This window comes from Spea bombifrons, chromosome 1 (genome assembly GCF_027358695.1).
Source record: "Spea bombifrons isolate aSpeBom1 chromosome 1, aSpeBom1.2.pri, whole genome shotgun sequence".
Classification (NCBI taxonomy): domain Eukaryota; kingdom Metazoa; phylum Chordata; class Amphibia; order Anura; family Pelobatidae; genus Spea; species Spea bombifrons.
The window spans coordinates 80,989,040-81,002,713 of record NC_071087.1 but is presented as its reverse complement, the minus strand read 5'-3'; the positions used below and the strand labels follow the sequence as shown (position 1 = coordinate 81,002,713).

At 40.2% G+C, this 13,674-nt stretch overlaps 1 protein-coding gene across 4 annotated transcripts; it reads left to right on the top strand.

Moving 5' to 3' along the window:
* Window positions 1-3,813: 3,813 nt before the first annotated feature.
* On the top strand, window positions 3,814-13,320 carry TLE5 (TLE family member 5, transcriptional modulator). Of its 4 annotated transcripts, none has more exons than XM_053465539.1 (7): window positions 3,816-4,144; window positions 4,771-4,868; window positions 6,078-6,141; window positions 9,026-9,070; window positions 10,982-11,044; window positions 11,543-11,617; window positions 11,939-13,320. In XM_053465539.1, the coding sequence occupies exons 1-7, from the start codon at window positions 4,112-4,114 to the stop codon at window positions 12,155-12,157; spliced, it is 597 nt and encodes a 198-aa protein (XP_053321514.1). In that variant the 5' UTR covers window positions 3,816-4,111; the 3' UTR covers window positions 12,158-13,320. The 4 variants fall into 4 exon arrangements, with proteins under 4 accessions (XP_053321537.1, XP_053321530.1, XP_053321514.1 ...); XM_053465547.1 differs by having other exon boundaries at window positions 3,817-4,144; window positions 11,942-13,320; XM_053465562.1 differs by lacking the exon at window positions 11,543-11,617 and having other exon boundaries at window positions 3,814-4,144; window positions 11,942-13,320.
* The last annotated feature ends 354 nt before the right edge of the window (window positions 13,321-13,674 follow it).

Sequence of the window (13,674 nt, the reverse complement as noted above, 5' to 3'; positions counted from 1 at the left end):
TAATCTTTTCATGGCTGACTTGGAACAGAGATCCCTAGCCACTCACCCCCACAAACCACATAATTATTATCGTTACATCGACGACGTCTTCATAATATGGACAGAAGGAGAAGAAAACCTTTTAAAATTCCACGAATCGTTCAATTCATTCCACCCATCAATAAAACTCAAAATGAATTTCTCAAAACACAGTGTGAGCTTCCTGGACTGCCCCATAACTGTCACCTCTGGCTTTCTTCACTCTTCCATTTATATAAAACCCGCAGACAGATGCAGCTACCTTCACAATTCAAGCTTTCATCCCAAACACACTAAACAAGGTGTCATGTATTTGCTCTGACACTCAGGACCGAGATAAACACCTGGGCACGCTGGCAAAGTCATTTCAGAGGAAGGGCTACAAGGAAAAAACTATATCCAAAAAAATTTAATCTGCTGTAAGAACACCACGGGAAAGGCTTCTAGACCTACAGCCGATACTCTCAGAAGACCCCATACTGAAAATAATATTCCCTCAGCCCCCAATACTGGCATTTAAGCAACTATCAAACCTGAGGAAAAGATTAGTGCACAGCAAACTGGCCCCAGAACAGGAGCATACACAGAATGGCACTGTACGATGCAACAAATCTCACTGCAAACTTTGCCAACATATATGTGACAGTAACACAGCCAGTCACAACAACAAAACATTCAGCATCAAGAACTCTTACTCATGTACATCTGCAAACGTGGTCTACATGATACAATGTTCTGCATGTTACAAAGGGTGGATTGGGGAAACGGGGCTTAAGTTGCATCTAAGAATGAACCTGCACAGAACCTGCTCCATCAAAAACCATGAGGAAGAAAAATATTATACCCGGTAGGACATCATTTCACACAGAATAATCACTCCATCCAAAACCTAAAAATTAAAGTACTCAAAGGAAATTTCAGAGACTCTCAGGAAAGAAAAACATTTGAGATGAAAATGATAACGCATTTCAACACCATAAAAGAGGGACTTAGTGTGGATTCTGGTTTCCTTACACACTACCAGAACTTCATATGAACTTCATCTAAACGTCCGATGTGTGTAGAGGAGGTGAGTGTTAAAATTAATTTATGTGTTACCATGCATGCTAGTTCTAGGGGCCTTGAATAAATACTCCACCCAGATGCCACAACCTTTTCTCATAAGGTGATCGTTGATCGCCTCCTAAACTCTTTTAAAACGGGCAAATGCCACCATGCAATGTATGGCGGATGTTGACGCCCCGGGGAGGGGCCAGACATGGTGCCGATCGTGGTGCTGCTGAATGCCTCGAGGTCGAGGCATTACAGCAACACTGTTTGGGTGCAGAAAGCGAACGTAGATCGCTTTCTGCACCCGTTTAAAGTCATGACGGTCCTGGCACGTCAATTGTCGTTAACCCTTCGTTTTCAGGTGACATGCCCAGGCTGTCAATTGTCATGAAGGGGTTAAATAACAGAAATATTAAAGTAGGGTAAGCAGAGCCTTTTTATAGGGATACTTATAATGATACATATTGCAGAATACATAGTCCATAGGGTTCTCTGAATAAAATACATATTTGTTCTCTACCAATTCCTTTTTCTGTCTCAAATTTATTTTAATTCCCTTAAGTTACAGTTCTACATGGCTTACATAGTTATATAGGCTGAAAAAAGACATGCGTCCATCAAGTTCAGCCTTTCCTATATCTGTTAATTTGTTGCTGTTGATCCAAAAGAAGGCCAAAAAAACCCCGGTTTCGCTCTTTCCAATTTTGCACTAACCAGGGAAAAAATTCCTTCTTGACCCCAAAATGGCAGTCAGATTTCTCCTTGGATCAATAAGCTGTTTCCCCATAATTACAGATTATATCCCTGAATATTATGTTTTTCCAGGTATCCATCCAGTTGCAGTTTAAATGTCTGTACAGACTCCGATAAAACTACCTCTGCAGGCAGAGAATTCCAGATCCTTATTGTCCTTACTGTAAAAAACCCTTTCCTCTGCTTTAGTCTAAATCTCCTTTCTTCCAGTCTGAACGCATGACCACGTGTCCTATGCATAGTCCTGTTTATGAACAGATTTCCACACAATGGTTTGTATTGGCCTCGAATATATTTATATAATGTTATCATATCCCCTCTGAGGCGACGTTTTTCTAAACTAAACAGATTTAAATTAGTTAACCTTTCTTCATAACTATAGTGCTCCATTCCTTTTATTAATTTTGTAGCCCGCCTCTGCACCCTTTCTAGTGCTATGATATCCTTCTTTAGAATAGGTGCCCAAAATTGCACAGCATATTCAAGGTGCGGCCTTACCATTGATTTATACAGAGGCAACATTATATCTTTATTATCTTCTTGAGCCCCTTCCCTCCCAGGCATAAACCTTGGGTGAGACGGATCTCCCCTAAAAAAGAACCACTTAAGTCTTCAACTCAGTAAACTTTGTTCCACATATCTGTGGCATATCTTACAAGAGCAATGAGGTCTATGTCTGGATTTACCCCAAGAGATCCCCATAGGGTAAAATATCATACAAACAAATATCAGACAATCAACCAAGAATGGACAGCCGTTCATAGTCTGTTATACGGTACGACCCACGCTTGGGAGCATATAACTAAGTTGCCTCCAATGGGGAAAACGTCTCTACCCCGGCACTAAACGGGTTAAGCAAATGCTCTAGCCATGCATTGTTTAAATAATGTACTTTGCAAAAGGCCTGCAGAGGGCAGCACTGTCACTGCATTGCACACAGATCACAATGTTAATGAGACATCCATTGCTAGCAATTCAAGGCTTCCAGATCATCTTCATTATATCATACATAGACTGCATATATAGACTGCATAAATATCTGATACATTTAATTTCATCCGGTCCTGAAGTATATATTTGAATTGCAAGCTCTGGGAGACAGTAACCTACTATTTCAATGTATGCGTAACTGTAGCTAGGAAAAATCAGTGGTTTACACTGGTTGTCTGTATGTTCACACCGAGACAGTGAGGTAGCTGTAAAAACCCAAAGTATATGCATACATACTCTATAGTGATGACTCTATAATGGTTAAAAAAAACAGTCTGGTATTTTTAAAGATCACTGTTCTTTGCAGAGTGTTGCTCTGATAAAATGTTCTGCAGAGGTGCTTTGGCCTATCAGTATGAGTGCATTACAATGTTCTGCTGACCTAAAGGTCACAATTGTCTGCCACGCTGACCAGGGCTTATAGTAAGGTCCAATCAGCTCTAATACCTGTCATGAAAACCTTGATCTGTCATTATTTAAGTATACTCATCAACCGTAACATACTAGGAGCAAAAGCACCAACTGGGAGTCTATTATATGATCATAGCAATGTAGAATAGGAATGGGTCAGCTCCAGACTGTGCGACTCTGAGACCCTGAGATTGGGGAAACAACCCTGAGACTGGGAGACAAAGCCTGAGAGTTCCCAGGTGTGTCTTTTACATATTTGTCAATGAGTTACAGTCATATCAAAAGACCTAGTAAAGCTGTACCTCTTAGATGTTACAATCAGTATATGCAAAAATACACCAGTTTTACGCTTCACGTTAGTTTTATAGGTGATATATTTGAGAGAAGGGGGCTTATATTAAGATCATTAATGATACTATTACTACTATCTTTTATTGTTAGCATTTAAAAAAAAAACATGGAAACATATGTAAAGCAATCATTTACTGAGCAATTTCGAGACAATGGTCTAAATGCGCCACATTTACCATTAGTATTTCTTTAATGACGCGCACGCAATCACTGGTGGTGGTCGGCAGGGGGAGCTCTGGGCTTGTTTAGCTTCAGACGCCATTAAACAAAAGGATCCCAGAGCAGGCAGATCGCAACCTGAGAGACATATCTGGGACAGGTCGGGGCCTGAGGGCAGGGGGAGCACGGAACCTAGCACCGGGACTGTCCATTACCAGAGCGGGCCTCCTTAGAGATCTAATAGTACTTTACCCGGGCAAAGGCTCCAAGTAGGCCCGGTCTGTGTATACTGAGCCTGAGTATCGAGTTAGAAAAGGCCGGGTCTGGGAGCTTTGAGTCCGGCTGATAATATCAGGCCAGACCGGGGCTCGGGTGGGATATGATGTTTCCCCAAAGCAGCAGCCGGCACTCGGTGAGTCGTTATAGTATGTATGCGTGTAGTAATAATAATTTATATGTCTAGATATAATCTCAATTGTCTTGTATGCACACGTACGTAGATGTGTGTATGCAGTGTATCAACCCACTCACTGTGTGTAGCTTCTGTTTTAATGGTATCTCCCAGTACTGCGAGACTACATAACGTTTTGGTGCATTTTTGTAAAACAAAAACTTTGTGGATCGGATTAGCTCTGTATTTTTGGTTTCTAGTATATTGTGTATATTTCTATGTATATGTGTGTGAGATAGATGCATATAACTACAGCAATACGAATACATACAGGACACAATATGGGGGCCCTGTATGTATGTATGTATGTATGTATGTGTGTGTGTGTGTATGTGTGTGTGTGTGTGTATATATATATATATATATATATATATAATGTATATGTGTGTGTTTTTAATGTTATTTTAAATGTTTGTGTTATATTTAGCAGTGGGTTGTGTTTGTTCCTGTGAATGCTTATTTGTTCAGAGGAGATGACGTCTGTGCTTCCTTCATTGTACTGATAGTAGCATGGTTTGGCTGTTGTAGGACAGAGGTGTGTTTGGTTTATCCACGTTTTTAATTATTATTATTTGTTCTATTCCTAGGGCTCGTCTCACTTGCCCCAGCAGCTCAAATTCACAACCTCTGATTCCTGTGATAGGATTAAAGATGAGTTCCAGCTACTGCAAGCACAGTACCACAGGTAGGACAGTGCATCTGTATAGCACATTATACATTTATCTGCTATATCTTTACTCATGCCACACCTTGAGCCCTCTGGGAAGAAAAGAAAAAAATAATCAACAGGAACATTTATCTTGTTTCCCTGGTGATTACTGTGCATTTAGAACATTGTCTTATTCTCTTAAATTGCAAACATTCTGCTTTTCATGTGTAGTTACCGCACATATGCAATGGATTGCATTTACTTGCTACTATACTGCTCCTCCTACTTTCCACGCACACACACCTTCGTGACACAGGACGCACTATTACGTCCTCTAAAACATGCTCCAGATGACAGAGGATGTAAAAGCATGCCCTGTGGTTTTTGCCCACTGAGGTATCCCCTGTCAGCAGGAGCCAGAATTGTTACCTTCTTGCTGACTGATAAAGTGTAATGGCGCTGACCGTAATAATGGGCAATGCCCAAACAGAAGTTCGGGCAATCTCTGCAGGCAGACTTAGCCCTGACACTGCCGGAAACAATATTAAATGTAAAAAGGTTTCCAGAGGCTCTGTCCTCTGATGAGCCCCCCTCCAGGCTGATCGGGTACTGCGCTCAGCAACTCTGGGCAATGGTGGCCTGTTTGGTAATCACTTTGTGATCAGCAGCAGTGATTACCAAATTAAAAAATATACTGGGTGATGTCCCAGAGGTACCACCCAGTCCCAAGAGACACCCGTGAGATCAAAGTGATCTCCAGAAAAAAAAAAATCAATGACTTCTAACTTGTGGAAGAAATCCAAAATAAAATTGCCATTTTTTTCCTTAATTTTTAAATGTAATTTACATAATTATAGACTACAATGTATACTAAACATTGAAAAGGGGAATCATGGGTGAACCTGTCACTTAGTGGGAGTAAAACCCAGTGTCACGAAGAAGTTAAGCTTTGGCTCCCAGTGGGTCTTGTACTTAATGCATACACTCTGCATTTCCATAATCACTTTACGAATAACCCTATGAACGACTGACAGCAGCACCTCATGCGCACATATTTCTGTACCCACCTTACCCTCAAGATTGTAAGCTTGCGACCAGGGCTCTCTCCACCTAATGTATCAGTTTGTCTTAGTCTGTCAGTTCTAGTCTTGTCATACCCCTTGAATATATTTATTGTATTAAACGCTGCGTAAATTGTTGACGCCATATAAATAAAAGATAATAATAATAATGTCTCCCTTTCAGTCTGAAGCTGGAATGTGATAAATTGGCCAGTGAGAAATCTGAGATGCAGCGGCATTATGTCATGGTGAGTATCTGTACGCATGTAAATTCAGCAACTGGCTAGATGCTGTCCGTGTCCAGAGAACGATGTCCGGTTTGTTTATTTTATGAGGGAAACGGTTAACTCCAATGTGCAACCACTGGATAGAAAAATAATTCTGAACTAACTTTTCAGCTGTTGTGGCACTTGGAACCTGTTGCTCACTGCCATCAAATTCAATGTTTCCAATACATCCCACTATGTTTCTTCAATGGAGCGTTTGATACTTTCTATCAGGCAACAGAAACAGCAGCTTGCTCCAGTCGATCCCTTGCCCTGTTTGTGTCAGATATGCTATATATGCTACAGAGAGCTGCCTTCGTATGGGTTAATATGTCTTGTAAATTCATCAAAACTAGGTTAAAATCTGCAGAAAAAAAGGACCAGAGACTAAAGGTCACTCCACATACATTACAATTCGTAAACTTGTAAAATAAGAAGTTGCACTTCTCTGACTTTCTTAGTTTACAACATAGTTCACAGATCTGTTGAATAAAGGATAACATCTGCCAGCAAGCAGTTTCGGAAATGGGCTAAAAAGTGACTGGGGTGCAAAGTTTTGTGGTTGTTGTGAAACTAAGACCCCTTCTTTTTTTTTTTTTTTTTTTTTTTTTGCTTTGCACCAGAATTATATATACATATGTACATATATACACACACATATGCGTTTGTGGCAGTGGCACATAGCGTGTTTCGCTTTAAGACAGTTTGCCTGAAAGTGATTGTTGGACCAGACCATGGGAACAAAATCCTTCCTGATTTCAAACACAAGAGGGGGTGGTTTCCCATGTAGAGGATAGTGAATATTGATAATGTTTCAGGACCTGACTAAACCAAGCAGTGTAGGATCAATAAACTATTTTACGTATTATTTAACAAACTTACCACTTCCTAGTGCCCCAGAATACTATATTGGCTCCTAAATTCTATACTCGTTTGTCAAAGCACTAAACGTATAGATTTTTCTGTTAAGGATAACATGAAGTGTGATCTTCTGACGTGTTACTGTGTAGGATAAAAGGACAAATAAATGCTGCCAGTATCCCCTGAGTCTGGGGAATGTACGGTATGTGTTTTTACATGCTTCCTAGATTGTGTGTGAATTTTTATCTGGCTGAATCCTTTTGCTCTACGTTATATTTTTAATTGTATTGCAAGGATCAACATTTAATTCTTCTATAGAGATCCCTGCAGGTCCCCCCTCCCCCTTTCCGTCATAGCAACGAATGGCATGCAGCAGTTCAAAAGTTCGAAATCTTAACCTTAAGGAGTTTGCTATATGGAATCCGGCAGTACTCGGAACGCTTATACGTTATACACTGAAATTGGGAGTGTGAGCTATTTACAAATGGCTTTAGGCGTGCCGTGTGTAAGCCCATATAGTGCCTGAAGGACACTGCTTCACATTTATGGGCATCTCTTAAAGCTGAACCGTACAACTAATTTAGGAGGCTTTATTTTGTTTATACCCTTGGAGAATGCTCCTTATCCCCTCCCCGAACTCCCACTGTTCAGGGCAATTAGCTCTTTAATTATGACTGCCAAAATGTGGCTGCAGATGGTTAAGCAGCCAGCAATGCTTCTACTCCACATTAACCCCTGAGGGCAATCACAGAAACCTTCCTGTTTGTATACAGTTTAATGATCCCTTCCTCCTAAAACCCGCCTCCGGGGACCATGACATTTAAATTCATAAACAAATAAAAACCCTCTTCCTGTAGGCACAATGTATCATTATTTTTGTCTTTCTTTGTAATATTGTGTTTTGATTTTTTTTTGTTTTTTTTTTTGAACAAGTGAAATATTTCCTCTTATGGATGGAAATAGGTTAAATTGGTCCGATAAAACATTTTAATCTCTTTCCAAGACTTGGACGAATTACTGGTGGTTGAGCTGTTTAGAGCGGCTTGCCAAAAAAACAGTCCTCGTCCGCCCCCCCCCTTGCCCTCCCACCACTCCTTTTTTATTTTCCCCTCAACAGGTCTCCTGGCTAATCCCTCTCTTTTGAGGTTATGCCATTCATTCATTCTGCCAGACAGCTGCTTGTTACTGGTGGTTGGGGGGGGGGGGTTGAGAGGGCCAGGGCAGGGTGTAAATCTGCCTAAATATCTTTCTGGGACTTGTAAGACAAAGAGGTCAGACTCTAGGGGGCAGGAAGAGGGAAGCTGCTTAGCAGACAGAGGAGATAGCCTTTTAACTGTTTCTTGCCAACACTGACATGTTAAAAGTTGTAGGTTTAGTATAATCATCAGGATGTTATTTACAAAGTGCTGTAGCTCTTATTTTCTGTGTGGTTATTTTTCAACCATGTCCTCCTTTGCTGTGAATACAAGATGATGCATTATTCATTGATAGGGTACAGTGCAAACTTCTCTAATAGGGCCCCAAGGACATATATTATGGAAATGTTTGCACCCATCTTTGCCACTCTCTTCTTATGATACAGCTGGCAGCTCAGTGCCTCCAATGCTAACCACTTGGTAGTTCTTCCTTGGTCTTGTCTTAGAATGAAAATAGCCATATGCCTATCCCATGCGTGCTTAAGTTCTCTTACTGTTTTAACCTCTACCACTTTTGCTTGGAACTTGTATATCAACCTCTCAGTAAAGCTATTTGTTATATTTCTATAATTTTTCGTTGTATCAATTTGCTTTATAAGTTCTATATTAATACAGATTTAGAAAGGGTTCAGAAGACTGCAGTGGTATTACCATAATATGCCTTTTTATCTTTATTTTGGTTTGAGAGCCTCATTTCTAGTTATGGTGGGCATTTGGCCACTAGAAATTTGTTTCATGCATTGAGCCGATGCCTCTGTAAATATGCCTTGGCTTCTGTTTCTTAAACGCGTGTTTTTTTTTCTTAATAGTATTACGAGATGTCATACGGCCTAAATATTGAAATGCACAAACAGGTGAGCAACATTTTCTTCTTGTTTGCTAAGAGGTATGTTTTTATGTATTTGTAGTCCCAGTATTGGGTGAGTTCATTAAAAGGTAACGTAAAACCCTACATTTTGCATCATCTTATTGGATAAAGTTCAAATGAAAGCCTTTGTTCTAGCTGAATTGTGTCTCAAGCTCATTGACACAAAATCGAGGTTTTACCTGCCGTTTCTAAAATGGCTGCTTCTGGCTTCCACTGTTCCAGGTAGAGGGACACCAACTACACACTCAAATGTAGTTGTTAATTTACTTTGATGATGAAGACAGGCCACTCATGATACTGAACGTATGAATGAAATCTGAACAAGTTTGGACCCTGCATGCACCCTGAGAACTTGGGACTTGCAGGGGCTAAGCACTAAAATATTTCTCTGTATTCTAATTATTGCACTCACAACTTTAGAGCATTTAGTACAAATAGGTACAAAATGGAAAAGTAAAGAGGTCTGCTAAAATAATTAAATGTGTAAGATAAAACAGACACTCCAAACCAATCTCGGCTTGTGTAGCAGGATCAGTTCTCCTTCACAAAGGATCAAAGCCTCACAAGAAGAAAAAAAGAATAAAGTGCATAGTGCAGTATTGTCTGTGTCCAGAATAAGCACATATAGATTTATTGCACTCACTTTCATTATATTCTGTGCTTTCAATTAGACCTCTCAGGCTTTTGTATCAAATATGAGATGTCACATTCATCCAGTCTTCATGCAGAATACAGCAACTGAGCAGCCTTCAAGTAAACAGAATGTATTGCATAAAAAGTACATAAAACAACGGGTCACCCGGATCTCTGTCCTTCAAGCCGTTTCTATATAGAATGCACAGGTCCACAACTTGGGATAGAATGTTGAGAAACCTGTAAGAGGGGAATTCCTTGTGGGGAGAGCCTTAAGGTGCTGAATATAGTGAGCGGTATGCTGCTCATGAAAGAGTGAGTGCAATACATCTGTCATCTATATGTGCTTATTCCTGATACAGACAATACTGCACTGTGCACTTTTTTTTCTTCCTTGTGAGGTTCTGATCCTGCTACAAAAGCTGCATTAAGTTTGGAGTTCCGTTTCTATCTTACACAGAGTGTTTTTACTGTTAGACAGTATTTGATTATTTTTAGTGCACATCTTCACTTTTCTATTTTGTGTACTTTTCTTCTTGTTGTGGGGCACTAGGGATGTTTGTCCTGCTTGTATACATGGGTGAAAAAAACACCCAAGAGTTTACTGCAACCACATGATGTAATCAAAAGGCCAATGTACAATGTATAGTTAAATCAGCAAGAACTCTGTACACATTGAATTATCATACAAACAAAAAAACTTGAGACGCTCAACCAAGAATGGCAGCCGCTTCACAGCCTGTCGTAAGGTGCATCTCCAGTTGTAGCTCTCATGTGCCATCACAGAGGAAAAATCTCCATCAGATCTGTCTGATCATGCCCCGAACCGATGGAAATTTTCCCCTGCACGAGGGAACCAACAACCCCAGATGTACATTTTGGCCTTCATTGGCCTCTTCACATTGAATTATGTATTATACATGGTCTGCCCTTCATTATTGAATAGTGAAGCTAGAGTTAAATCCACAGCGATCAGTTTAGTATAATGTATGTGCCTGCCTCAATTTACTGGTGTACAAATATACCATCTAGTGATCTGTTAACTGTTCATTGTGTTGGAAATGTCTGCCATCCATTTTGATGCCAATGCATGCAACATTTAGGTGACTGTAAATGATTACAATGGGACTCTGATGATATCCCTGAAAGACCTATTTAAGGGATCCCCAAACTTTTAAAATCTAACAGGTGTACTGTGAATTTGATTATTTCTGTCCAGATTTGTTCTTCTTTGTGTAACCTCTGCATCTTTCCTGTCTGTTAGGCTGAGATAGTGAAGCGGCTTAATGGAATCTGTGCACAGGTGTTGCCTTATCTCTCGCAGGAGGTAAGTTTTCTTAGAGGGGTCAAAACACATTCCAGAACCTTAATTATTCTTGCATTTGAAACTCACTTGTCTGATCTATCGTTTCAATCCTGTCACAAACCTCAGACTGTATTTGATCAGTTTTAAACTATATTTACAGCGTAATGACCATCAGAGATATTTTTCTGATATTAGAATTTTTGTGTGAATATGTTCATGTAGAAGCAGGTATAGCAACTCTTTTTTTTTTTTTTTTTTTTTTTTTTTTTTTATTACGGATCACATCCATCGTTTCATTTCTTTCAATAAGCATGTTGCTGAGTGACTCAAAGTGTACATGTGTATGCATGGGAAGGCCAGACATTAGGTAATTTGTAATGTATTTTAAGCTTGGCAGTGTTCGCCTAGAACAGTCACTGGATTAGGCAATTACAAGACAGATATGCATGACTGTTGTCCAGTGGCTGGTATGTCTGTGTTTAGCTGACATTTGTTCGTGACCCGTGACCTCTTTTCCAGCACCAGCAACAGGTCCTGGGAGCCATAGAGCGGGCGAAGCAAGTTACTGCTCCGGAGCTGAACTCCATCATCCGTGTACGTGAGAGCGCTGTAACGGTGTTGTGTGTTTGATTAGTGAGGAAGGATGGGTACCCTGCTCTATTGAGGCGGGTCAGGTTTCTACGTCCTAGGCTCATTGTCTCTCTGTATCACAGTGTGTTGGATGGAACAGATGTATGCCATTGATCCACCTCTTTGTGGGTTCATTTTATAGTTGAAATAATGTTTTGTATCCTTTTTGATTATGTTCTCTGTTCCTGATTGGACAGGGTTTCCACTGATTGTTTAGTAACCCCCCTGTACTCTTGTCTGACATGTTTTTTTTTTCCTTTCCTCTCTTGTGCCCCTTTTCTACAGCAGCAGCTTCAAGTGCACCAGCTGTCCCAGCTCCAGGCCCTGGCCCTCCCTCTCACTCCTTTGCCAGTGGGATTGCAGGCGCCCTCTTTGCCAGTTAGTGCCAGCAGCGGCCTCCTCTCCCTCTCTGCACTGGGCTCCCAAGGTCATCTCCCCAAAGAAGACAAGAATGGCCATGACGGTGACTCACGGCCTGACGATGAGGGTGACAAGTCAGATTAAGCAAGAACAGGAGTTGGCTGGATAAAGGTGCAGCGCAGCAGTAAACCTAGCCCTGCCAAGTGCTTTGGCACTGTACAGCATTATCCCAACATGCACTGGAGGAGCCTCTGGTAGCCTAGGAGTTGTGTGAGCAAGGGACTGGCAGCCATGGGGTTAATTCATATGAAACTTGATGGTGTATGTATATACATATATATGGAACATACTGCGAACTGTATTGTAAATCAGCTGATTATACTTTTACTGAAAGCACAAACCTCCCTGATTTATGTATAATTTACATTTCCCACCCTAATTTTACTTTGTTTTTTAGTATGCTTGATTTAGTAGATCTGAATAACATGTCCCTGAACCAGCACAAGCCCCAACAGAAAGTACATTATTTAGCATCAGATGAGTTCATGTTGCTTTGCAAAACAAAGCACATCCAACTGGTCTTTTAAAGAGTTAACGTTTCCTTTTGTAGGTCACCTGCAGCCAAAGCAACACTTTCCAGTTGGTGGATGTTATGGAAATGGAACAATCAGTTTTCTTAATTTAGAATTTGGTGTCTCATTGTCAATGCTAGTGGTAGCTAAAGTGTATTCCCTATGAGCTCTGGACACTGGCTTTTGTAAAACACCCCTGTACAAATAATTGTAAACACTACTGTCTGGAAAATAAACATATAATCCTGTTATAAAATCAAAGGTTGACTCTTGCTGCCAGAAGAAAGGTGTGCTAATGTTGTTATCTGTATCCGCTAAGTAGCTCCTTCTAGCATAGTAATAGAAGGTAAGCCACGTTGTATACAGGTAGCTTGAGGTCTTTCATTTTGCTTGCAGGTCTTTCCTTTTTCATGTTTCAGTCTCTATAAATTACAGCGCTGCACCTTTTATCCTACTATCTGGGGAAAGAGGAGTTAAAATAAGTTAACCTTCTTCTGAGCTGTCCCTTGGAAGTCGAGGGATCAACACCCTTCCATATATCTGTAAGGTAGTGTGTATCAGGCCCCAGGTGTGTGCTCTGTATGTAGTCCTGTAGAGAAATTTATACCATTCCCGTGTTTTGTTTTTTTGATTATTTCCTCTTTATTTTTCTGTCTGTCATTGATCCTGTTGATATTCTGCGTGGAGGGTGTGACTGTGCCTTTTTCAATAAATTGTTATAATGCCTGCTACAAATCTTTTGGGTTTTTTTTATTTTGAGCACCTGAGTCAGATAAGTGTAGGCAACTGCAATTATCAATATTTAACTTGGGTAGTGTAACAATTGTCCATTTCTCATTCACACTCTAGTGTTTAACAGCCTGCTGTTAAGAAAAAGGATTCACAAAGTGTAACTGTAAATGTCTTATTTGTCCATATTATTGTTATACCAAAAACATCCTGCATATAAATGCTTTGTCATCTTCTGCTAAGGAGCTCTAATTTAAAGGGAAACATACCAAAAACATCCTGCATATAAAATGTTAGTTTTTGCTTCAGCTGAAATTATGGGGTCATTTTTAATTCTAAAACCAAATTCATTGCCTGGTT

Excerpts from the sequence above, each read along its gene's own strand:
- TLE5 (XM_053465539.1), top strand. The coding sequence starts at position 4,112 with ATGATGTTTCCCCAAAGCAGCAGCCGGCACTCG. Across the intron at positions 4,869-6,077 it reads CTGCAAGCACAGTACCACAG|TCTGAAGCTGGAATGTGATA; the intron begins GTAGGACAGTGC and ends TCTCCCTTTCAG. Across the intron at positions 9,071-10,981 it reads ATATTGAAATGCACAAACAG|GCTGAGATAGTGAAGCGGCT; the intron begins GTGAGCAACATT and ends CCTGTCTGTTAG.